This window comes from Bufo gargarizans, chromosome 1 (genome assembly GCF_014858855.1).
Source record: "Bufo gargarizans isolate SCDJY-AF-19 chromosome 1, ASM1485885v1, whole genome shotgun sequence".
In the NCBI taxonomy this organism is placed as follows: domain Eukaryota; kingdom Metazoa; phylum Chordata; class Amphibia; order Anura; family Bufonidae; genus Bufo; species Bufo gargarizans.
In genome coordinates, this window is record NC_058080.1 from 107,495,326 (window position 1) to 107,522,919 (window position 27,594).

The 27,594-nt window shown below is 43.2% G+C and overlaps 1 protein-coding gene across 2 annotated transcripts in view; it reads left to right on the forward strand.

The window, feature by feature from the left end:
* The window catches only part of GALNT7 (polypeptide N-acetylgalactosaminyltransferase 7), a 156,184-nt gene that overhangs the window by 44,089 nt on the left and 84,501 nt on the right, over window positions 1-27,594 (forward strand). For both annotated transcript variants that reach the window (XM_044297138.1, XM_044297137.1), the window contains exon 2: window positions 4,992-5,440. In XM_044297138.1, the coding sequence (XP_044153073.1) occupies window positions 4,992-5,440 (449 nt within the window). The remainder of the gene's footprint in view (window positions 1-4,991; window positions 5,441-27,594) is intronic.

Here is a 27,594-nt window from a genome sequence, read left to right on the forward strand (position 1 = left end):
ATGTCCGTATTTCCGTTCTGCAAAAAAAAAAAAGAACATGTGCTATTATTAAAGAAGTGGAGGACGGCTCACCCTCTTGTCGCTATGGTAAGGTGCTCTAATCTCTTGATGCACCCTAATCAACAAATAGACATAAAATAGAAGTAGATAGGCACTCTAACACCCGGAATCGCTCTGAAAAGAACTTGTTTATTGAGGGAAAACTGTAAAAAACATATAGGTTGACATACAATGGATGCTTTCAATGCTATTTAACCTTGTACTAAATCAGGAATGGCCAACCTTACAGACACAAAGAACCCCCCAAAAAACGTATGACTATCAGGAGCCACAATCTATAAATTTACACGCGAGTCACCGTATTTTTCACCCTACAAGATGCACCTAGGTTTTAACAAAGAAAAATAAGAGAAAAAAAATATATATTTTTTCATCATCTGAGGTCTGATAAAAATATTTTTTTTTTCGTATTTTTCATTAGCAGAGAAAAAAAAGCAAAAAAATATTTTTCATTAGACCTCAGATCAGACTCTTAAATCGGATCCCCAATTCTCATCTGACCTAAAATAAGATCCCCAAACCTCATCAGACCTCCAAATCCAATGCTCGGATCAGACAACACAAATCAGACTCCCACTGTCAGACCCTAGTGCTCAGATCCCCCCCAGGCTCAGATCTCCCCCTGTCACGGTCCCTCCTGTGAGAGAGGCGAGAAGATCAGATAGACTTGCTGCACGTGAGGCTATCTGACAGGTCTCTCTCTGTTTTCCTCTATGTATGTTGTTGTTTGGCAGGATCTCACCTCTCCTCAGGTGCCGCTCGTTATCAGTGATGAGGCTCTATTTTGATCTACCTCACACTGCTGACCATGCAGTTGATATTTTCTGCTTGAAGTTGCTAGTGCTGATTTGTCTTGGATCTCCTGCTTCTCCATACACCTCTAAGCTAAGTCCTTGTTGCCTTCGCTGTTTCTTATTATCTGGTGTGAGTTGTTTCTAGGCCTCAGGGAGACGCAGGTTCCTTCATTCTGGAAGGAACCAGCTGTCTCATTCCCTACTACCTATCCTAAGGCTTGTCAGTTTTAGCAGGGCTTTAGGTATCCGGAGTATGAGTATTTCCACCATCAGGATCTGCTCATACTGACAGGAGTTAGGGAAAGGCCTAGGGATTACTAGGAGGTCACCATCCCTCTTCCTTAGCTTTACAGGCCTAGATTGTTGTCTATTCGTTGTGGTGTGTATTTGGTGTTTTCCCTTCCCCTTCACCTGTGACACCCCCCTTCTCAGATCCCATCCCCCATGCTCAGACTTGACCAACCCATGCTCAAACAAGACCCCCCCATTCCTAGATCTGCCCCCCATGCTCAGTGCTCATATCTGCCCCCCCCCCCCATTGCTCAGATCAGGACCCCCCATTGACCAGATCAGCCCCCCATTGCCAAGATCAGGACACTCCCCCATGCTGAGATCACAACCTCCCATGCTTAGATCAGACCCCCATGCTCAGTTCTATCATTTAAAAAAATCTCTTCCCTCTCCTGATCAGGCACTGGGCTCCTGCTCAACCACCTGCTACTCTGCTGGTCTGACACCCTCTCCACTGTGACCTGACGAGCACAACGTCAGTTCATAGTCCGTGTCTCCACGTACTACGTTATCACACTGTGTGCATCAGGACGTAGTGGAGAGTGAGCCGGAGCTGCAAAGTAGTAACAGTGCCTGATCAGGAAAAGAGATCTGAGCATGGGGTGGAGAGTGAGCCGCCTGACTGCTTCCCGACTCCACAGCTAGAGCCGCACTTGAAGCAAAAAAGCAGCATGCGGCTCAAGTGCCACAGGTTCTCCTAAAGAGAAGTATAGTGATTTTTATAGAATCAATATTACGTATTAATTGTTAAGATGTCAGTAGATGGAGACAATTATCTATGTGCCTATAGTCCTTATGCAAGATAAAAAAAAAAAAAAAGCTGATCCCACAACCCAATTCCTGAAGAGGATGAGGATATTTATATTTCCTTTAAATAGCAAAAGTACGGTACTTGGTTTCATATATCTCCGTTGTGGATATATTTAACACTGCAGATGATATGATTGTCCTAATATGTTGTTATGCAGTAACGGTCTTATATTATAGTATACCGTTATGGATAATTATTATCTGAAGTTATGTATCCAATGCTATGAAATTCCATTTGCTATACAGTACGCCACATACTATTTAGTACAAGGTTAAATAGCATTGCATGCATTCATGTCGACCTATATTTTTTTTACAGTTGTCCTTTTCAAGTGATTAGAGTGCCTATCTACTTCTATTTCATGTGCTATTATTGTCCGCAATACGGACAAGGATAGGACTGTTCTATTAGGGGCCATCTGTTCCGTTCTTCAAAATACGGAATGAACATGGATGTCATCCGTATTTTGCGGACTGCAAAATACATACGGTCGTGTGCAAGAGCCCTAAGGCCTCAAGGCAATATACGGGCACCGGACATGTGCACCCCGCATCACAGATGCACTTGACTGGGTCCGCAATCCGGAAGATCTGACACGGAATTCCATGGAAGCACTACGGAGTGCTTCAGTGGGATTTAACTCCGTGGCTCCGCACCGCAAAAAATAAATAGAACATGTTTTTTTTATTTTTTTTTGTGGTGCGGACGGATCACGCCGGACCCATTCAAGTTGAATGGGTCTGCGTCCGTTTGCAGCAACCGCACGGATGATCCCCAATACACGGAACGGCTGCACACATTTGTGTGCACGAGGCCTAATGCTGTGCGATCCTGTCAGGAGCAGAGATCAGAACGGGAACTGCCACACGCTGCAAGTTTCTCGCCTTGAACTCGCTCCTCTGTGTCTGGTCTAACTCTCCCCTGAAGGCAAATATCAAGGGGGAAGGAAGTTAGAGCATGTTGGTTTTCAACATGCCCATGAGAGAAAAACCACTGCCAATGGGGTCTGGCAGCAGCTTATTTATCTCTCCCCTTTAAAAGAAAACTCATTTTCCTGCATGTTTATTGGGGAGAGAGAGAGGAGTGACTGCCGACACATAATTTACTGTTGATGACCTATCCTTGGGATAGGCCATCAATATCTTAAAATCTGGCATCCCTCACCCAAGATGATCAGCTGTTTTGGGGTTAGCTCTGGTGCTAGAAGTCTCCATTGTGTAGTGGGCATAGCTGGTTACTGTAGCACTGCTCACCTTCACATTAGTTAGCAACTTAAAGGGATGTTCTGAGTTTCAGATCTTGACCAATCTTCATGACTTCCCGTTATGGACGCTGCTTATTGCACAGCATTAAAATGATGTATAATGCTGTGTGTCTGCATAACCTTACTCCTACAGAATTATACTGGCAGCAGTTTGTCAATGTAATTTAGCAGATGCAAAGTCAGGACGAGGCCTAAAGGGGATGCATATATTTTATTCAGGGCTCATTCAGCTAATATTAATCACGGCCAGTGCAGAATCGAGCACTTTTTAATGACTGGTTTTCAGTGAGTGAAGGATATACTTCAGAGACCTGCTACTGTCTGGGAATAATTGTACTTTGTTCGTCTCCTCTTTAAGGTGCTCAGATCAATTGCTTGGTGCTTTACTGCACTCGAGCTGTTCAAACATTTCCCTAGGTTTGCACAGTTGGGTGTGTGTTTTACAGCATATTACCGGCCTGGTGTCTCCGCTCTGTGTCATTCAGACGCCTGCTGTTCAGGGTCAGGGTACACTATTAACCAGGCCTCGTTCCCCATAGGTCTGTTTACACGTTGTCGCAACGAAGGAGGCGGTGGGAACCTAGCACAGCTTCATAAGTCTGATATAATCAGATGTGCACGAGGGAGGGCATCCTCCTGCAAATGATATTAAACATGCAGCACACTATGTATACTGCCTCCTAAAGTATTAATCCTATGTTAGTCAGACGTGGGGATATTTTTCTGGGACTTCTAAGTCATGAATATCAGGTTGGTGGGAGTTTTGACACTCAAACAATCAACAGTTTTGGGCAGCCACTGGCGCTGAAAACTGTACACTGGATGGAGCGGGAAGCAGAAGGCTCCTTCCGCTGTGTAGTAGTCATGAGCGTATGCATCGGTTCACTGTATAGTTCCTGCTGGTGACTACCTGAAACGGCTGATCGGCGAGGGTGCAGTGTAGCAGCCCCCACCAATCTGATATTGAGGTTAGATCATCAATATGTTAATCCAATTTTGTGTAACGGGTGCGGACCCATTAATTTCAATGGGGCCGCAAAAGATGGGGACAGTACATTGTGCGCTGTCCGCATCCGTAATTCCGCTCCGCAGCCCTGGAAAAAAGATAGAGCATGTCCTATTCTTGTCCGCTATTGCAGACAAGAATAGGCATTTTCTATGGTAGCGGCTGCCATGTGCGGTCCACTAATGGTGGAACGCACACGGGCCAGTATCCGTGTTTTGCCGATCTGCAAAATACTATGGTCGTGTGAATGTAGCTTAACTCCTACCAGCCAGTTCAGAGACGCCCATGTGTAGACAGTGTTGTTTCAGGGTTCTTGCCAGAGTACTAGTCTGGATGAGATGATTCGGTCATACAGTGTTTGCGGTGTACGTTCAGCTTGTTAGTGAGATCTTCTGCATCCCTGATAGTATAGGAAATTCATAGTAGTCATGCCTGTTATCAAATGGCTCCCAACTATAAAGAGAGCAGCGGCAATAATAATAGCATGTTAGTACACTAATTGTGCAATTTCCTACAATAATCTCTAAAGTGGCTCCAATTCTGCTCTTCAATGTGAAAGCCTTTATGACCTTTAATTTCCTTGAAAGGCTCGTAAAATCTGCATGACCTATGCATTTAAATAGCATTCACAAAGCAAACGCATACTTGTACCCATACTAATTACAGAAAAGTCAACCCTCCTGTAGGACGGCTTTGATATTAGTAAAATATAGACCGGATTTGATTTGGGAATGGCTTCTAATACTCCTATTACTTTCTTTGCAGGAAGAAAACGCAAATGTCGCTCAGCCTGGAAAAGCAGAAAATAACCTAGCCCCCAAAAATGAATTCCAGCCTGTTGTGCCATGGCCCCGTGTGGAGGGTGTAGAAGTAGACCTGGAGTCTATCCGCAGGAAGAACAAGATCCAAAATGAACAAGATGGGAAGGTTAATAATCAGCAGAACGTTATGCAGCGCCAGTTTCTTACTTTTAAGCCCCAGAAACACGTGTATCCAGAACCAGTGCTTCGTCCGGGAGTTCTGGGAAATTTTGAATTTAAAGAACCTGAACCCCAGGGTGTGGTAGGTGGCCCAGGAGAAGGAGGAAAGCCATTCATTTTGGGATCAGACTACAAAGAATCCATCCAGGCCAGCATTAAGGAATTTGGATTTAACATGGTCGCCAGTGACATGATCTCATTAGACAGAACAGTCAACGACTTGCGTCATGAAGAGTAAGCATTTTCTTTTTGTTTTGACCTTGCCCAAGGTTAGAAAACGCATTGCCACTCTTGTGCATGGAAGGTACCTGTTACTGCAGTGCTGCCTTATTGAAGTAAGGGTTGATTCACGCAAACGAAACACAGTCCGCGTTATGGCCGCATCTCCTGGACTGACCATTGCTCCTCTAACCCAAAATGACTGCATCACAGTGATTTATGATAGACAGTTCTTTTCCGATTGTGCTTCTCTTGGGCTGTGCTCACATAGTCTTGTGAGTACAGTACAATACACCCGCGATCGGAAAGGAACCGACTGTATAAAAAAACACCATGATGCAGTCAGTTCTAGCCAGGGGAGCCGTAGTCGGTTCGAGAGATGCAGTCGATACACGGACTGTGTTTCCTTGACCGAGTACGGTCGGGTGAATCAGGTCTACCTGTGATTCGAATTCACTTGAACAGAGCTGTGCTGTAGTTCTCTGCACAGTGGAAAGATGGGATCAGCACTTTTTAAAGTAACTGTCAGGTGTTGGTGGGTACAGGTCGGACCTTCACCGGTCATGTAGTGAAGGCATATCAAGAAAGCTCAAGTAATGTCTGTGAAGCTTCTTATTCTTCCAGGTAATGGTTTATCAGTAGTAATAGGTCAGATTTATTACTACTGATTAACCACAATAATCTTTTATAATGCGACTTTCATGTGGTAATTATGAATCTATTAAAAATAGCAGGTTGTCTGGCTCAGCGTATGGTGAGCAAACTTCAAACTGAAAGGAAAAGGAAGGAAAAATACAGAGCAGAGGGAGTGAGGAGAAAGAGATTGTGCAGTACAGCAATTTACGATTTAGATAAAAGCAAGCTTCAGCTTATTGTGCTCACAGTAGGGCAGCGCTACGTTACCTAAATAGGTGTATCCTATGTGTAGGAAAAGTCCTCAGGGGGGCCTGACCCCGGCTTGAGATGCACATTTTAAAGGGGAGATTTAACTTGTAGTAAATGGTAAATAGTGGGCACCACTATGGTGATACCAGTGGTGACGAGAAGCTTGAAAGACATAGGGCTCTGCAGATAGATCTTCTGTTAGGGAACTGGTGTAGTGCTCAGATCATCATCGGTCGTGTGGCTGTAATGGAAGCAGCCGGCTGACTGAAGTCGGGCTAGAACTTGGGCGGGGGTTGCTGTCAATGGTGTTTGTTTCTGTGGGGAGACTCGTTGTGCTTTCTTTAGGTGAACCCTTACTGAAAGAATCTGCTGGATTTAGTGTCATTAGGTTGCAATCTGTTTCGAAGTTCTCTCCATTTCTTCAGGCAGATTCCCAAAGGGTTTGCCAAATCAAAGCACTGCCTGGAAGACCTACATTCATGACCTCCAGGCCATATCTTGGTGATGACACTGTCCCAGGCTCTCTGGGTATTTACATTATCACCACTGATCCGAGCATTGCCCCAGAGCCCTAGTTGAGGAGCCTTTTTCACAGCTCTGTGCCCTTTACCAAGTCTTATGTTTTAAAATGGTTTTGTCGCCTGTTCCCTGGTAGGTGCAACACCATCAACCACGGGTGACACATTCAGCCCACTGGTATCACCGTAGCGGCACCCATATCCACCGCTTCTCCACTCTATTTAAAATAAGTGCCCAGACAATGCAAGAAGTGTAGTTAGAAAGTTGGCATCGAAGTGACTGCTCCGTTGGCGTCATTAGAGAAGCCTAGCTTCCACCATACGGCAGGTGTAACTAGTGCACATATTTCCCATTCCTTGCAGTATTTCACATTGAATAAGCATTCTTTGTATTGTGGAATATTTCTGCTTTAGAATTATCATACAACGGCCAGATCAATGGCTGCACGATTTCTGATTTACAATAGAAAGGGTAACCTCTCTTTGGGAAGCGGCCGCCCTGGAGTTAGAAATGAAAGCTGTAGACAATGTAGAATAGTTACACAAGAATACAAGCCTCTTAACTTATACATCAACGCTCCTTCTTCTCCCGACAAGTACTTTGCCCTGAGCACCCTCTTACCTCACCTTCCGGTGCACTACGCACAGGCGTTGTTTGTTTGTGAGAGTCTCAAATACAAAAGTCACTTCACAAAAAGATGTTCACAATGAACACAAGTGACTTAATCAGCGAGAAGTCAATCGCTGCAGACCTCCCGAAGCTGCATGTATGTGGAAGGAAAAAAAAGTAGTCACAGAAGACTTAGGGCTTCTTCACAAATCTGTTTCCATTTTTTACTGCTGTTTTTTCCCTATAGCAATGATGACAAAATGCCATAAAAGCTTCAACGTTGGGCATTAAAAAAAATCATAAAAATCGGAGATTCAAAATATGCTTAATATTTCCCATAGATTATCAGCTAACTTCAGAAGCTGGTGATTTTACTGCAAAATAAATACACCCAAAAAACTCCCCTAAAACCACAAAGGTGCATAAAAATGTGCGAATCCATTCTTCAATTCATTTCTATACGTGGGCAGAATGGGTAAAATAAAAAATGATTGGCTCCTTGCTTTTGTCCACTTCCAGGTCCTGGCTCAACGTGTATGAAATGCCTGAAGATGTCTGCTCAGCCACTCACTGGCTACAGGTGGTCACCACTACGGCCTGTGATTGGCAGAGAGGGCATCTCTTACCATTTCCTGTGCTTGTGCCGGTTCCTGTATGTCGAGCTAGGACCAGGAAATGGAAACCAGCAGGGAGGGCAGTGGTGGGGAACATTAGCTTTTTATTTATTTTTTATTTTTTGCACCTATTCTGCCCCATATGTAAAAACATTATCCCTGTAGAAAACCCCTTTATAGTGACCATACGTAGTCTGAAAATGAGCAATCATTGGGTGGGATTTACCAACTAACAATCTTTTTAGCTGACTGATAACATGCTGGCATTGTCTGTGAAGAAGATGGTCATGTGTACAGTCTGTGTGGGATATTCCTTACGATAGGGCCTCAGGCGCACGGCTATATCCGTTTTTGTGGTCTGCAAATCACAGATCCGCAAAACACTGATACTGGCCATGTTCATCCCGCATTTTCCCTTCTGTAGGTCCCTAAATGCCTATTCTTGTATTTTTTAAAAATAGTTTGCATGGCTGCAGAACAGACATTCGGATGCGGGCAGCACACTGTGTGCTGTCTGCCTTTTTTGCGGCCCCATTGAAATGAATGGGTCCGCATCCGATCTAGAAAAAAGGCAGATCGGATGCGGACCAAAACTACGGTTGTGTTTAGGAGGCCTAAACCTCATCTCTACGGCACTGTGCATTATATTGAGTGTGTGTTGTCTCCGTTCACACTGCTACTGGGGTCTGCTCTTAGAATGACTTCTGTGTCTAGGGTTGGCTATACTCATTAGTGTAGCGTTCATCAAAATAGACAATTGCAACCTAAACAAGCATTCTTCGGTTAACTGGAACAATTGTTTTAGCCGACTGATAACCATTATCTTCTGGAAACAAGTCGGTCATTTTTAATATTTTTGTTAATAGTGATGATCTTTCGTCCATCGCCCAGTTTAATTGTACGTTTATGGACAGTCTTAACAACTATAACGGCCTGTATGGACTAAAAGGTGTATGGTCATATCTGTGAAACAATCGTTCACTGTCACGGTGCGGTTCACTGTGACAGTTGTGGACGTGTATCCTGACTGCATGCCCTCTCGCGTACTGGCTGCTGGCCGACACCTGTGTATGCTGGTTGCTTGCAACCTGTTGTGTATTGATGTTGTTATCCTTGTCCATGCCTTGCCTGTTCTTCTGTTCCTGTTCTCTGTCTGGATCCACTCTGTTCCATGTCTAGCCTAGCAGTGCTCTAACTGCGTCTGATTGCCTGGCAGTGCTAAACTGCTTCTGATCCTGTCTGTTCTATGTCCAGCCTGGCAGTGCCTTACTGCTTCTGATCTAGTGTTTGTCCTGCCTTCGTGAGAGGGTCCCTGGGTTCTTCTGAGGGAGGATCTCTAGTCTGTGTGCGGGTCTGCCTGAGACTGCCATGCTTCCATTCTGCTTGGGGTCCGGGCACCTGCTTATGTGCTGGTTCCCGTTTGTCTTGTTGTCTGATCCATGTCCTGTGTTTGCTTGGGTACCAGTTCTGTTGTCTGTTTTTCGCTGGTGCTTGTACCAGCGTGGTTCTCTGCAGGTAGCTGCCAAGTGTACCGAAACCTTTCTGGAGGTGCGACCAGTGAGCCCTCGGCCGTTCATCCCCACCCCCAGGGGCTCTGAAGAACGGGGCTCACTGGCTCTCCGCTCTCTGGGTTTTGCCTCTGGTCTTCCGGTGCGCTTGGTTCTGTGGTAGTTCTACCACTATTACCCTTGTCTGCCTGTTTACTGTAAATATGTGCAAGATGTCCCAGAGGTCTGCCTTGGGCCCCGCTACGTGACATTCCCCAAATGATTTGTTCAATGTGTATGGGCAGCTTTAGGGTTTGACCTTATGGCGCGGTTGTGGGCTTCAGGGCCATGCAAGCTGCGGCAGTATTCACTTAAACTAATTGTTTATTGTTAATGGGCGTGCAATTCTTGCTGTGCCTTGTGGTCATACTGTATAATATAGGAGTCAGTGATCAATTAGATTAATTATCAGCCAAATCGATTGTCAATAAAATACACCATAAGGCGTCCTATATGGTCTGCCAGGTACCTCATGTATGGAGTTATTCTCCTGTAATAAGAAAGTCGTCTAAGGGACATGGAGCATCCGATGGGGCAACAGTTTTTTTAATTTTTTATATAAAATCCAAGGCATGTGCTGGTATAGTAAATGCCCCATGTGCTGTATTATGCACATGCATTAGACTTTTCGGGGAGTCTCCCTCCAACACAGTAAGGGCTCATGCATACAAATGTATTTAGTTCCAGGTTCCGTTAGTGTGTTTTTTTTTTTTTTTTTTTTTTCCGGATAGTATGCAGACCCATTCATTTCAATGGGTTCGCGAAAATGCCCGTTCCATAGCCCTGCACAAAAGATGGTGCACGCTCTATTCTTTTCCATTTTGCAGACAAGAATAGGCATTGTTACAATGGATCCGCAAAAAAAATGGAACATGGATGTCACACAGACGTCATCCGTATTTTTTGCTGATCCTCATTTTGCGGACCGCAAAATAAATATGGTCTGAAACAGTCGTAGAAAATGGTAAATGAAATGGGCCTACGGGCCCTTCCCCTTCGACACCATGCCCACAATTTTAGACCTTGCATGAGCGGTGAGAAGTTGCAGATTGCGGCGTAACTAGCTGTTGCACCGCAATCTGTGCCTGAAATACGCCTAATTTAGCTGTATTTTAGATTGATAAATGTTTTAAAAACAAAAACTGTCAAATCAAAAATTGTATATTCTTCCTTAGAAACCTTGCTTTTACTGGCCCATAGTGCAATATGTGCTCCCTCATACCTCCCTCCCTTTAGGCACATAGCCAGTACAGCAGCACACAGAGGTCCTGGGTTATCAGACCTTCACTCTAGAATTCTGGTGTGAAAAAGTCGCAAAATAGAGCTTATGTGACTTTTTGCATTTTTACACCACTCGCTCCAGTTTTATAATGTGGGTGTGGGTAGCTATGCTATTGAGTTTCATCCAGATTTATCATTGAGACTTTTTAAAGTTCACTGTCTCGCTCCAGTAGGAGGGCAGAGTAGTAAAACTGGAGTAGCTCTTCTAGACACAAGCGTTAGTTTAAGGCCTCTTTCACACGGGCGAGAATTCCGTCCGGGTGCAATGAGTGAGGTGAACGCATTGCACCCGCACTGAATCCGGACCCATTCACTTCAATGGGGCTGTGTACATGAGCGGTGATTTTCACGCAGCAAGCTCTATATCAGTGTTTCCCAACCAGTGTGCCTCCAGCTGTTGCAAAACTACAACTCCCAGCATGCCCGGACAGCCTTTGGTTGTGCGGGCATGCTGGGAGTTGTAGTTTTGCAACAGCTGGAGGCACATTGGTTGGGAAACACTGCTCTATATTGTGCGTTTTTCACGCAACGTGGGCCCCATAGAAGTGAATGGGGCTGCATGAAAATCACAAGCATCCACAAGCAAGTGCGGATGCAATGCAATTGTCACGCACGGTTGCTAGGAGACTATCGGGATGGGGACCGCTCTAAATAATGGCATTCTTAATACCGAATGCTTACTAAAAAAGTGATGCAGGGGTTAAAAAATAAAAAACAATTAAACTCCCCTTAATCCACTTGAATGCTCAGCCTGGCATGTCTTCCTTCTTTTTTTGATGAAAAGGACCTGTGGTGATGTCACTGCGCTTATCAGATGGTCCATCACCATAGTGCTGGACCATGTGATGAGCGCAGTGACGTAATCAAAGGTCCTTTAGCCAGGTCCTGAAGAAAGTAGAAGGAAGAGGAGATGCGCTACGCGATCAAGTGGATGGGGCGAGTTAAATTTGTTTATTATTTTTAACCCCTCAATGGACATTTTACTAAGCATTCTGTATTAAGAATGCTATTATTTTCATGGTTATAAGGAAAAATAATAAAATCTACACAACACCAAACCCCGAACTGTGAAGAAGTCCGGATTCGGCAATAAAACGCTTTGCACACGCTCGTAAAAATTGGGCATCTTCCCGCAACGCACCCACATCTTGTCGGGCCCTCACATGCGACGGCCATGTGAAAGAGGCCTAAGGGCGACCTTGTATTTTTTTCCTCATCAGATCCATATTTTTTGTGTGTCAGATGTGGATGCATTAATTTCAATGGGGCCGCAAAAGATGCGGACAGCATGTCCAGTCCGCGGCACCTGCAAAAAAATAGAACATGTCCTATACTTATCCGTTTTGCGGATAAGGATAGGACTATTTTATAGAGGCCAGGATATTCCATGTCCCTGTTTTGCTATGGCAGTGTGCGTGAGCCCTAAAGATGAGGATAATGTGACATTTTATAAATGTGGCATAAACCAAACAAAAAATCCCTCCCCCCAGATTATCTACATATGCAAAGGCCTGTTAAAGGGAATGTGTCTACAGAAAATGACTAATTGTTTAAATCACATTTTAGTGTGTTTTAAGTATATATTTTTTTTTAGGATATTTGGTGAATTTATTTAAACTTCCCATGTCACTCTCTATTATACACACACATATATATATATATATATATATATATATATATATATATATATAATATATGTGTGTGTGTGTGTGTGTGTGAAAATGTGTTTGGTTGCTTGTTCTTCCTAGGCTCCTACGTGCCTTGATAGATCTCCACCAAATGTGGTTCAAATACTCTTCATGATCCAACTTAAAACACTGGGATATTGTCCAGTCCATCCGACAGGGTTCTGGAAGCTTCTAATGAAGTAACGGGTTTTTGACGCAGCGTGCATTGAAATGTGTACACTAACATAACTGAGGAGGCTGCTCTCCCTATACAGGTGGTCAGTTTGGAAACTGCAGAATTTTTTAGATTTTTTATTTTATTAATATAGTGACCTTAAAAATAAAGAAAAAAAAATATAAGAAAAAAATATGATTAAAAAAATAGGTCCTATTCGTAAGTGATTTTTTTTTTTGTCTTTTTCTTCCCCCTGCTGCATCTGTCAGTCTTTAACCCCGTGCGTGCTGCTAGATACAGATACGTCCAGTATTGTTAGTCCTAGCATCGTATTCTGGTTCCTCCTGCTGTTGTCTTCAGATTTCAAGGAGAGGTTGTCCTCTGCCCATTAACCGGTTTGTGATTTAATCTTGCTGACATTACTGGAACACGTGTGTAGTATGGGGTAGGCTCGTGAGGTAAGTACTGTCCGTGCACAGGGCTCCTCCTGAGGATCTAGCCGTTCACGCTTGCACAGGACATTGTTTCTGGTAGCTGGTCATGTCCTCCTGGGGGGGGGGGGGCAGATGAGAATGCTGCTCCTCTGGTTTTTGCTGTAAGCTTCTGGTTTTAGATGTAATTGAACACAAAGTAAAGAATGCACAGCATGGTCTGACCATTGTGAGTCTGCGATATTAACCTGACTGTTCTGACAATGAGATAATAACCTTGTCTTGTGTCCAGAAGCAGAGGGCTGTCTGTCCGAGAGACCTTTTTTCGTTTACTACCTTTTGCACTTTGAGCCATGTGCTAAGAGTATTTTCTCTGACTGGTAAGGAGTGGCGTGTGGCCTCACTCACGGCTTCACACCTTGTCAATGGGCGAGGTGGGGGAGGCCTAGTGTAAAGTCCACTGGTCTAAGGCTACTTTCACACTCGCGCTTGGTGCGGATCCGTCATGGTTCTGCACAGACTGATCCGCACTGATAATACAACCGCATGCATCTGTTCAGAACGGATCCGTTTCTATTATGTCTTCTATAGCCATGACGGATCCGTCTTGAACACCATTGAAAGTCAATGGGGGACGGATCCGTTTTCTATTGAAAACGGATCTGTCCCCATTGACTTACATTTTGTGCCAGGACGGATCAGTTTGTCTCCTCATCGTCAGGCGGACACCAAATCGCTGCAGGCAGCATTTTGGTGTCTGCCTGCAGAGCGGAATGGAGACTGATCGGAGGCAAACTGACGCATTCTGAGCCTTTTCATTCAGAATGCATTAGGGCAAAACTGATCCGTTTTGGACGGCTTGTGAGAGCCCTGAAACTGATCTCACAAATGGAAACCAAAACGCTAGTGTGAAAGTAGCCTAAGATGCACCAAAATAATGGTTTTGCCCTCTTTTAGATACTGATGACCTATATTCTGAATAGCTCATCAGTATTAGTGCTCAAGCACACGAACGTATTTTCTTTCCGTGTCCATTCCGGGTTTTTTGCAGACCATATGCGGAACCAAAGTTACTCCATGTGCATTCCGTTTCCGTATGTCCGTATTTCCATTCCGCAACAAAATAGAACATGTCCTATTATTGTCCGCATTACAGACAAGGATAGTACTGCTCTGTTAGGGGCCCGCTGTTCCGTTCCTCAAAATATGGAATGCACACGGACGTCATCCATATTTTTTGCGGACCGCAGAATACATACAGTCATTTGCATGAGCCCTTAGATTGTTGGGGGCACTGATCAGCTGTTTTTTGCCGCCTCTGCGTCAGAAACAAGACAGTGGACGGAGCCAGAAGCTTGTAGTGGCCATGCTGGCGTACTGCAGCTCGGCTCCCATTCACTTTAATGTGGGCAGAATCTTATAGAGCAGGAGGAACTGAGCAGATTGATGTGTAGTTCTGATAGAAAAGATTTAATAGAACTTGTTGTTTCTGTGCTGAAACCTCTGCACATTCTGGGCTTAGGAGTCCAGTGGGTGGACCTGCTCAGAGAGCTATCTATGTGTATGGCTGTCAATCATTGATAGGGCCGCCTACTGGACTCCTAAGCCCAGAATGAGCAGATAAATGACAGGCTGCACTGTGTCCTCCTCCTCCTCCTTCCCTAGGTGACTGAGCCGGACCGCTAATAAAATTCTGGTGCTGAGGCTTTCAGATTCTGCATTCCCCTGAACAGACCAGATAGCGTTATTGGCGGTATCTGATGTGCGTGCCAAGGTCATGAGCTGTTAGAAAGCTACTGCACCCGGACCTGTTTGACTTGTTATTAACATTAGGATTCCTCATTGGCATGGTCTCGTTTATGAAGGACACCAGAGTTATTTTTGTACTGCTCTGCATGCAGTTTTTGTTGCAGTGGCAAAAGGCCATCAGTGTTTGGTCAGTATTTTTCATCAGTATTTGTAAGCCCAGACCAGGAGTGGGTACAAAACCTGACACCTTTCCCTGTATGTCCCACCTCTGTTTTTGACTTGCAAGTACTGACTGTGTGAAGGAGGCCGGGTTTACACATTCAAGTTCTCTCATGTGGTTTTTGGAGCCAAAACCAGGAGTGGATTACAAAAAAAGATGAGGTAGTATCTGCCCTTTAGGCTGAGTTCACACGAGCGTGACAGATTTGGTCCGGATGCGTTCAGGGTGCGTTCAGTTAAACTCGCACCATTTTGCAAGCAAGTTCAGTCAGTTTTGGCTGCAATTGCGTTTAGTTGTTCAGTTTTTTCTGCGCGGGTGCAATGCGTTTTGATGCGTTTTTCACGCGCGTGATAAAAAACTGAAGGTTTACAAACAACATCTCCTAGCAACCATCAGTGAAAAACGCATTGCATCCGCACTTGCTTGCAGATGCAATGCGTTATTAACGCAGCCCCATTCACTTCTATGGAGCCAGGGCTGCGTGAAAAACGCAGAATATAGAACATGCTGCGATTTTAAAGCATTGCAGAACTGATGCATGAAAAAAAACGCTCATGTGCACAGCCCCATTGAAATGAATGGGTCAGGATTCAGTGCAGGTGCAATGCGTTCACCTACTGCATTGCACCCGCGCGGAAATCTCGCCCGTGTGAACGCAGCCTAATGCTTCCGCTTCCTTTATAAATCCACTCCTGGTTTTCTCTTCAAAAAGTACATAAAAAAACCTGAACACAGAAACCCAACCTAAGGGCTCATTCACACGGCCTTTGTCGACAATAACTTGAAAGGGTCTGCCCCATCCGATAGATACGGTGCGGAGGCATGGAGCGGAACGCCAGAGAATCAATATGGAGCAATACGGAGTGATTATGTGGCATTTCGGCCATGTCTCTGCACCACACCTAAGGGTACTGTCACACGGTTAGGGCTCATGCCCACGAACGTAAGGGCTCTGTGCCTGTGCTGCGAAATTTGAATGGGGTCCACGATCCGTACCGCAAAAAAGTAGTGCATGCACTACTTTTTTGCAGTGCGGAGGCACGGCCAGAAACGCCACAGAAGCACTCCATAGCGCTTCCGTGGGGTTCTGATCCTTGCTTACGCAAGTGAATGGGTCCTCATCCGTGATGCAGCGTGCACACGGCTGGTGCCCTGTGGACCCGCTGCATGCAGGCCACGCAATGGCCTTGGGCATGAGCCCTTAGTATTAAGTTAGTATTTTTCATCAGTATTTGTAAGCCGTGGAACAAACAGGGAAAGTGTCGTGGAAAGATTTGTAATGGGTCTCACATACTGCTAAAGAATACTGACAAATACCGACCGTGTGGAAGCTGCTAGATCGGAGACCAATAAACTGATGCAATGCATGCATCTCTAAAAGTATAAATACATAACTAGAAGTGCCAATACATATGATGAAATAAGACGCACCTGGTGTAAGGGGAAGATCTGCATTTAGCTTAGCAGCTGTTAGAACAGTCCTGATGCACAGTTGGTAGAGGAATAGACCTCTTCAGTTTGCCGGCTCTGTCAGGAATAGTGGAATTATTGCTACAAATTAATAAGTTGTGAGTATTAAAGAGTTTTCCCGAATTTTTATATTGATGGGCTGTCCTCAGAACAGGTCATCAATATAAAATCGCTGGGGGGCCAACACTTGGCACTCCCGCCGATCAGCTGTTAGTTTGTAGCTTCTGTGCTGAACTACACCGCCCCCGCCATTGTGCAGCGGTCAGAGCTGGTTACTGCAGCGCTGCTCCCATTGAAGTGAATAGACGCAGAGCTGCTGTATCCAGCTCTGTCCACTGCACAATGGAAGATGCTGTGTAGTTTCTGCTCCAAAAGGTAACAGTTAATCGGCGGACCCCCAACAATCTAGACATCCCCTCTAAGGCTATAACCACATGTAGCAGGTTCACAGGCGGGAAATTCACATGATATATGGTCAAACTCCTCAGTCGCAAAATCTGCAGATTTCAGTGCAGAAATGCTGTGGATTTGCTTCAGATTTCACCCTTAGCATTGCAAAGGGTGAAATCCGTGATTGTCCGCAACATAAATTGACATGCTGCAGATTTAATATGCGTATTCCAGTGCGAACACTCTCCGCAGCTTGTGGATCTACTTCGCTGCCACTGTAATTGCTGTGGATTTCCCCGAACACAATTCCGCAGTGTTTGTACCACAAGTGGCCATACCCTAATGCCTCGTGTAGACTGCCCAGTTGTCGGGCAGAGTATTGGGAATGAACGTTCCTACAAACGCTCGTTGGCGATATTCTGCCCGTGTAAAGGTGTCGCAGATCATCGGGAGAAATGACTGTTGGTGTGGACACCTCAATCGCCGTTTCTGGGCAGCAGATTGTGCTGTGTGAACAGTAGCCATTACTCTTCTGCAGACAGTGGAGGAGATCGCTGTATGTAAGTGCAGCTCCTCTAACGAGCAGGCAATTATCGGGACGGAACGCTTCCATCAGAATAATTGTCTGCTCATCTGCGCGGTGTAAGTGAGCCTTTACAGAGGGCTTGCAGTCAAAGTACAATTTAGTGTGTGTAAGCTGTGTAACCTCTAGTGGATTTGCACATGTACTAAGGCCTCATGCACACGACCGTTGTGTGTCTTGCGGTCTGCAAATTGCGGATCTGCAAAACACGGAAAGTGTCCGTGTGCTTTCCACAATTTGCGGAACGGCACGGACAGCCATTGATATAACTGCCTTTTCTTGTCCGCAAAACGGACAAGAATAGGACAGGTTATATATATATATATATATATATATATATATATATATATATATATATATATATATATATATATATATATATATATATTTTTTTTTTTTTTTCCGAACCACGGAACGGAGCAATGAATGCAGACAGCACATGGATGTGGACCGAAACAACGGTCGTGTGCATGAGGCCTAACACACATCTAAACCGCTCTGAGGGTTTCTGCTGTGCATGGTACGGTTCCACCAGTGTAAATGTACAGCTTTAAGGAAGAGCAGTGGCGGAGCTGCAATCCTAAATCACATTAAAGTCACTCACTGCAGAAAGGGAATTCATTCAACATCGTGCTTGTGCTGCAAATGGCACCGGTTCTGTAGGATCCGAGTGGAAAATCTGCACATGGGACATGACAGCTTTCTATGTAAGAATTAAAATGCCAGAGCTAATCTGCACTGTTTGCCAGGTTACAATCCGGCTTTGTCGGCGTGCCAGGGCTGGCGATTAAATGACGGCAGCCTGTATCGAATCCCAGTAACGTGTGTATGTGCTGCACCTAAGAGGCGATGATTACTTCATTGTTCGGAAAATCCTTCCTTGTCATCCCCTCAATTAGATTTCGTTTGTTATCTTTGGATGGCTTCTCATATTTTTGGCCGATCTCCTGAACGCATCCTTTCTTTGCACACAGGAGATCTCTGTCTTGCTTTAGGGACAACAGAAAACAAACGGTTGACTGTCCGCATTTTTTAACAGCTCCATAGAAATGAATGAGTCCGCATCCTATCCGCAAAAAAACGGAAAGGACGCGGAAACAAAATGCGTTTGTGTGCATGTAGCCTTAGTCAGATTTTTCAGAGTATTATATATACCAGAGAGTAGACCTGTTTACTTCCGCGCAAGCCTATAAAAAAGACATATCGGTGCTTTATCAGCCGTGTCTTCCCACCCTGCATCGGCAGGGGACCTAGCCTCCTATCTGGCTATGGCGCTGTGATAAAGGGTACGTTCCTCCATCACTCCACTGACAGATTTTCATCATGGACATTCTGGATCTGAAATCTGCTGCTGCAAAAACAGTGGGGAGATCGATCAAACTGATGTAAAGGAAAACTGGCTTAGTTTCCCATAGGAACCAATCAGATTCCACCTTTCATTTTCCAAAGGCTCTCTGAAAAATGAAAGGTGGAATCTGATTGGTTGCTATGGACAACTAAGCCAGTTTTCCTTTACATCAGTTTTGATAAATCCCCAGTGTTCCAAAGCGAAAGTTCTGGGTAAAATCCACAGCATAATTTGACAAGTTTTTCTTCCACAGCGTCACTGACATTGCTGATGCTATAAATGCTATGGATATTCTGCCCGCAATTCCACTGCGGAGTGTCCACAGAATTTACACCACGTGTGGCTGTACCCAAAGGCTTCTTTAACCATGCAGACAGAGCTTAAAGGGATTGTGTCACTTTAGTAAATGGCATTTGTCATGTAGAGAAAGTTAATACAAGGCAGTTACTAATGTATTGTAATTGTCCATATTGCTTCCTTTGCTGGCAGTTTTCCATTGCTCATTTACAGGGGTTAAGGTCACTGCTGCAGCACAGTTACGAGATAGGAGCAGAGGTGCAAGCACGACCACCACTGATGGATTGCGGGGTGGTCGTAACCATGGAAACGAGCAGTGTATAATGTGATGGAAAAATGAATCCAGGCAATATGGACAATCGCAATCTATTAAGCCTCATTCACACGTCAGTGTTTCACGTTCGTGTTCTCTGTGGACAGCATACGTCCCTATTCATTTTAATGTTTGTATTCACACATCAGTGTTTTAGCACGGTCCGTGGGTCCATTTTTTTTTTTTTTTTTTTTTTTTTTTAGCATGGATGCATACTCTATTTTGTCTGTGAGATAAAAAAGATTGTCTCACTAGAGTGATCAGGGAACAACGTGAGGTGCACCCACTTGCAGATCACCAAATCTGAAAAGGGAGTTAAATATGAATAAAAATAGAGGGGCACTCTCCAAAACAATGGGAACAGTGGATATTGGTACTTAGGAATTTTATTAGTATCTTTAAATATATAGTCAAGTGTTAATATTCAATTAATTCACAATGTGAAATACATATACAGACGTGGACAAAATTGTTGGTACCCTTTGGTCAATGAAAGAAAAAGTCACAATGGTCACAGAAATAACTTTAATCTGACAAAAGTAATAATAAATTAAAATTCTATAAATGTTAACCAATGAAAGTCAGACATTGTTTTTCAACCATGCTTCAACAGAATTATGTAAAAAAATAAACTCATGAAACAGGCATGGACAAAAATGATGGTACCCCTAACTTAATATTTTGTTGCGCAACCTTTTGAGGCAATCACTGCAATCAAACGCTTCCTGTAACTGTCAATGAGACATCTGCACCTCTCAGCAGGTATTTTGGCCCACTCCTCATGAGCAAACTGCTCCAGTTGTGTCCGGTTTGAAGGGTGCCTTTTCCAGACTGCATGTTTCAGCTCCTTCCAAAGATGCTCAATAGGATTGAGGTCAGGGCTCATAGAAGGCCACTTTAGAATAGTCCAATTTTTTCCTCTTAGCCATTCTTGGGTGTTTTTAGCGGTGTGTTTTGGGTCATTGTCCTGTTGCAAGACCCATGACCTGCGACTGAGACCAAGCTTTCTGACACTGGCTAGTACATTTCTCTCTAGAATTCCTTGATAGTCTTGAGATTTCATTGTACCCTGCACAGATTCAAGACACCCTGTGCCAGACGCAGCAAAGCAGCCCCAGAACATAACAGAGCCTCCTCCATGTTTCACAGTAGGGACAGTGTTCTTTTCTTGATATGCTTCATTTTTTCGTCTGTGAACATACAGCTGATGTGCCTTGGCAAAAACTTCGATTTTTGTCTCATCTGTCCACAGGACATTCTCCCAGAAGCTTTGTGGCTTGTCAACATGTAGTTTGGCATATTCCAGTCTTGCTTTTTTATGATTCGTTTTCAACAATGGTGTCCTCCTTGGTCGTCTCCCATGTAGTCCACTTTGGCTCAAACAACGACGGATGGTGCGATCTGACACTGATGTTCCTTGAGCATGAAGTTCACCTTGAATCTCTTTAGAAGTCTTTCTAGGCTCTTTTGTTACCATTCGGATTATCCGTCTCTTAGATTTGTCATCAATTTTCCTCCTGCGGCCACGTCCAGGGAGGTTGGCTACAGTCCCATGGATCTTAAACTTATGAATAATATGTGCAACTGTACTCACAGGAACATCTAGTTGCTTGGAGATGGTCTTATAGCCTTTACCTTTAACATGCTTGTCTATAATTTTCTTTCTGATCTCTTGAGACAGCTCTTTCCTTTGCTTCCTCTGGTCCATGTCGAGTGTGGTACACACCATATCACCAAACAACACAGTGATTACCTGGAGCCATATATAGGCCCAATGGCTGATTACAAGGTTGTAGACACCTGTGATGCTAATTAGTGGACACACCTTGAATTAACATGTCCCTTTGGTCACATTATGTTCTGTGTTTTCTAGGGGTACCATCATTTTTGTCCATGCCTGTTTCATGAGTTTATTTTTTTACATAATTCTGTTGAAGCATGGTTGAAAAACAATGTCTGACTTTCATTGGTTAACATTTATAGAATTTTAATTTATTATTACTTTTGTCAGATTAAAGTTATTTCTGTGACCATTGTGACTTTTTCTTTCATTGACCAAAGGGTACCAACAATTTTGTCCACGTCTGTATAGCAGCATAAATTATAAATGGCATGCTTGAAACAACATTGTGATTAAATATACGAGTAAACGCAGATTAGCATTCAGCAGTAAAAAGTAGCAATCCAACAATAATAAAACTTCTATTTTGTCTGTGTTCACGGATCCATCACGCCCATTATAGTCTATGGGTCCGTGAAAACCTGGGATGCCATCCGTGTTTTACGTATCATTAAGAAGAGATTCTTTGAAAATTATTTTTCAGCTGTTCAGTGTCAGTAAAACACGGACAGCAAAAAACGGACACACTGACCCAACATGGATCCTTCACAGACAGCTTCACGGTTGCGTCACTGACCACCTGCTCACGGATTTGAGCACAGATGTGTGAATGAGGCTTTAGTAAGTGCCTTGTATTAACTTTCTCTACATGATAAATGTCATTTGCTGAAGTGACACAACCCCTTTAATTTATCATTTGCAGTGTTTTTGGTACCCGTTTTAAGTCTGCCTTCGCTTTTATTTATTTTTTGCAACTTTTAAATGAGCCTTAAGTGTTGTAATCTGAAATCCTGACCTACTTATCATTCCACTCTGTAAAAAAAAGCAAGGTGCGACAAATAGTGCAAAATTTTACTAAATGTCGCAAAAAGTATGCACCTGATGTCGCAAGCTGGCATAATTTGCAACATTTTTACACCACAAAACTGGCATAGCAGACTTGATTAATGACCCCCCCCCTCCAGGTCTACTACAAGTGCCAGCAAGTATTTCCTGCATTCAACCTTTTTGTGAATAAGGCCTCGTTCACATTCCGTTAAAGAGATCCGGCCTAAAAACTGTTCCATGGACCTCATTACAGTCAGTGTGGGGATCCGGCGGTGAATTAGAGGATCCAGCAGCCTGTCGGATCTCCTTGATGGAAATGTAAACGAGGTCTTATTCACCTGTGGCACCATTATGACACACTGCTTCTATGGTTTATGTCAGGGTGGATAAAAATCAATGATTAAACAAAATATATAAAATTGGATTTAAATCAGATTTGTTTTTATTAAATATATTACCATCCAAAGGTTATCCCATCATGAAATAAAGATTATTATTTTTTATTATGAAGAATAAGGCTGTATATGTTAAATTTTTGAGGTTAATAAATTCCATTAATTCATTCACAATGTCATGCTGTTCCAGAGGTTTTTGTAAGAATATTGGGCAGTTTCTCTGCCTACAAGATATTATCAAAGATGCTTGGTTTACTATTGCAGTTCTCAAAACTGAATTTGACTCAGCAGAGATCACATGCCTCTTCTTTACAGCAAAAATGTTATAACATGAACAGAGTTGAGAAAAAGACCTTAATCCTAACTTCTACAAACCTATGAATACAGAACCAAACTAATATGAAAAGTTGTTATTCTAAAAATCTTCATCTACTTGCATATTATAAGTTATTATACCAGCAAGAATTAGTCTTTATCTAGAAAACTATGATTTAAATCAAGCCTTACTGACTAGTGATTTAAATCAAATCCACCCTGGTTTATGTGCTCACTACTGTGATTACATTAAACCATTACATTTCTGCTTGTTTTATTGGATGCGTGCTCTGCCCTACTGGATGTATGCTGCTAATGACACAATATTCTTCCATTAATAAATATGGCGCACAAGTGCCAGTTTTGGGCAGATTGATACATAGACCCCTCTGCCTCCTCTTCACCTAGATTACAGCAACTGTATTGTAATGAATATTTTTCTTATAAGGCAAAAAACAACATATTGACAGGTAGCCGTGGAGATTACTTGAGCTCAGGACACAATTTGGGGGTAAGGGTTAATGACATTAAGGGGATGATGGCGGTCACCAGAAGCGTAGGCTGCTGAAGTCACGCAGACAGCTTTTTACAATCTACAGACATTTTAGCAGATGTAATAATTCAGCCATTGAACTGAATAATCTGATCTCCGTATGTGTCCACGAATATAATCAGATGAACAGTGCCACACTGCTATAATATCTACGCCGTACCCAGGAGGAGCGCAGACACCAAGTATGAGGTCACAGACCTATTTCTTATCTCTGTATTGTAGTACCATGGCTGGCATCTCAAGTCTCCCCAAAAAAGAAATCTGTGGGTACATAGCAGAAAATGTTAATAGTATAACTGTCATTCTTTTTTTAGTTTTGTAATGTATCGGGCAGTGATACTGACCATTTTTGTAATATACTTTTATTACTGAAATCGCACATTTCTATTAGAAAAATAGCTGTAAAGTGGCCCATTTTGAGCCGTAGCGGCGCTCCTCTGTCTTCTGTTACTTAACTGTGGATACTTGCTGACACTGACTGTGTTATGTAACAGAAGACAGAGGAGCGTCGCTAAGGCTCAACATGGGCCACTTTACAGCTATTTTTCTAAGGGTCCATTCACACGTCCGTAGAATGTGTCCGCACCCGTTCCACAATTATCCGGAACGGGTGCGGACCTATTCATTCTCTATGGGGCAAAAATGGATGCTGACAGCACGCAGTGCGTTATCCGCATCCGCATTTCCAGAGCGCGGCCCCGAACTTACGGTCCGCAGCAACGGAAAAAAATTGCGGACAAGAATAGGCAGTTCTATGGGGGTGCCGACCGGTTGTATTGCGGACCTGCAGGACACTACAGATGTGTAAATGGAACCTAATAGATAGAAATCTATGATTTCAGTAATTAAAGTATATTACAAAAATGTTCAGCATCAAGAAAATTTCCAAAACCCACTTTTTATGGACCAGTTCAGGTCTGAAGTCACTTTGTGGGACTTGCATAGTAGAAACCCCCCATAAATGACTCCATTGTAGAAACTAAACCCCTCAAGTTACTCAAAACTGATTTTACAAACTTTATCTCTTTAGGTGTTCCACAAGAATTAAAGGAAAATGGAGGTGAAATTTCACATTGAGGGTTAACAGCCAAAGAAAACTCAATATTTATTATCCTGATTCTGCAGTTTACAGAAACTCCACACATGTGGTCGTAAACTGATGTAAGGGCATACACGCCGTATGATTTTTGGAAGGCAGATTTTGCTGAACTGGTTTTTAGATGCCATGTCCCATTTGAAGCCCCCTGATGCTCTCTTACAGTAGTAACTCCCAAAAAGTGACCCCATTTTGGAAACTAGGGAATAAGGTGCCAGTTTTATTGGTACTATTTTGGGGTACATATGATTTTTACTTGCATTCTTTGTGAGGCAATGTAACCCAAAAATTGCTGTTTTGGCACTATTTTTAATTTTTACAACATTCATCTGACAATAGATCATGTGCTGTTTTTATAGATCAGGTTGTTACGGACGCAATGATATCAAACATGTCTACTTTCTTTGTTTCAGTTTTACATAAAGCATTTTTGGGGAAAAAAATTATGTTTTTGTGTCTCCATGTTCTGAACACCATATTTATTTTTCTGCCGATCGTCTTGTGCAGGGGCTCGTTTTTTGCAGGAAGAGTTGATTTTTTTTTTATTGGTACAATTTTTAAGTACATATGATTATTATTATTTTTTTAAATCATTCATTATTACACTTTATGGGGCAAGGTGACCAAAAAATGTGTTGTTTTAGCACAGTTTTTATTTATTTATTTTTACAGCCTTCACCTGAGGGGTTAGGTCATGTGACATTTTTATAGAGCAGATCATTACAGACGTGGCAATACCTAATATGTATACTTTTTCTTATTTATTTAAGTTTCACACAATAATAGCATTTTTGAAACAAAAAAAATGATGTTTTAGTGTCTCCATAGTCTGAGAGCCGTAGCTTTTTTTTATTTTTTGACTGATTGTCTTAGTTAGGGTCTCATTTTTTGCAGGATGAGGTGACTGTTTGGTACTATTTTGGGGAGGCATGCACCTTTTTGATCGCTTGGTGTTGCACTTTATGTAATGTTAGGTGACAAAAAATGGCTTTTTTGGCACTGTTTGCTTTTATTTTATTTTTTTGACGGTTTTAACCTGAGGGGTTAGGTCATGTTACCTTTTTAAAGAGCTGGTTGTTATGGATGCGGCGATACCTAATATGTATACAGCAGTCTAGAAGGCAGGGACACCTGGGAACTGTCTCTGCCTTCTCTCTGGGTTGCCCTGCTGTCACTGACAGCAGGCGGGGGGCTCGGCAGCTGCCATCTCTGAATGGACATTTCAGAACGTCCATTCTGAGATAAACATCCACCCATAGGACGTTTATATCTTATGGGCGGATGTGAAGTGGTTAAAGGCCCTTTACATGGGCTGACAATGGAACAGATTATCACTAATGAGCGTCACTAGTAACACTCGTTAGCGATGATCTGGTGGTGTAAATGCACCGCCGATTACCCGATGAACAAGCAAAATGGTATCTATTGTGCAGCACAAAAGATCATCGTTTCCCAGTGGCAGATGGTGCTGTGTGAACACGATCTGGGGCAGGCAAACGAGACCTTATAGGGAAGAGCGATCACTCCTCCCCATACATGTAAATGCACCGGTCTCCTCCGCTAGTGATCAGCAGATTGTCGGGAAGGAGTGCTTCCTTCTCAGCTATCTGCTAGATCGTCATCCCGTGTAAAGGGACCCATTAGGATACTTGTTATTGCTAACCAAACAAATCCTTCAGATGTGAAACCTGAACTTGCTGGAAGTAGAGTCTAAGGGGGAAATGTATCAAACTGGTGTAAAACAGAACTGCCTTAGTTACCCATAGCAACCAATCAGATTTCACCTTTTATTTTCCAAAGGAGCTGTCAAAAATGAAAGGTGGAATCTGATTGGTCGCTATGGGCAACTAAGCCAGTTCTACTTTACACCAGTTTTGATAAATGACCCCCTTAAGGTGCCATTGTTTTCTGCAACTTAAAATCAGTTCCATAAATTTGAATGGGGTGGCAAACACGTGAATTTCTGCAGGCCCCCATGCAGGTGAATGGAACTGATGTCGGAAATCAGCCGAAAATTCTACAACAAAATCCACAGCTTCTGAAGGCAACACGGTGAGCTTTCCATCCGGGTGCAATGCGTGTAGTGAACGTATAGCATCTATTTTTCACCCATCATGTCTGCGTTCAGGAATAATCACATGTTCTATATTGTACGTTTTTAACGCAGCTCTGGCTCCATACAAGTGAATGGCACGCTCCATCACTTGTATTAGGAAAATGTTCTCCTCAGGAGGCAGTATTTCCTGATTCCAGCACCTAACGGAGCAGAATACAGCATGTGAGTAGCGTACAGCGCTCTGGGGTCTGTGTATGCCACCGTCCGGCACCATGCCTTAGAAATGCTAAAACACATTGGGCCAGATTTATCATTAGGCAAAGTCACTTTTGTGGAGTGGAAAAGTCGCAAAAAAGTCCCAAAGGCTAAAACTGCGCACAAATTTGCGACTTTTTTCTGCTCTGCACTATGCTCGCCAGTTTTCTGAAAGTGGGCGTGTTTTCGTATGTAAATGAATCTCTAGACAGATTTACTATTGGGACTTTTTTTAAAAGTCGCAAAAAAGTCGCAACTTCACTCCAGTGAGGACCATGCTTATCTTATGAGACTTTTTAATAGAACATGCGACTTTTTCATAAAGATGTGCGACTTTTGTAAAGCTGCTTACTGACGGATAGACTGCTACCGTCAAACCACATTTATTACAGTCTTAAAGGGGCGATCATAAATCTGACTTAGCTAAAACTGACTTTAGCCATATGTGAAAGTGGAGTGAGCTGTCAGAGTCATGATAAATCTGGCCCATTGTCTTTGCACAGATCGTAGCCAACGTTTTCTTTTGCCCTCTCTGTACGTCCATAAATTGAACCAAATATCTTCTAAACACAAGTTTTAATATTCCAGTCAATCACGCCTCGGCCAAGAAGGCTGCCCAGAACAGCTCGACCGTCGAGCAGCAATATGATGAGTTGTTTAATTACATCACTACAATAATTGCATGTCTGATACTGCTTAATGAAATACGCTGCCAGTAATTACTCCGCTATCG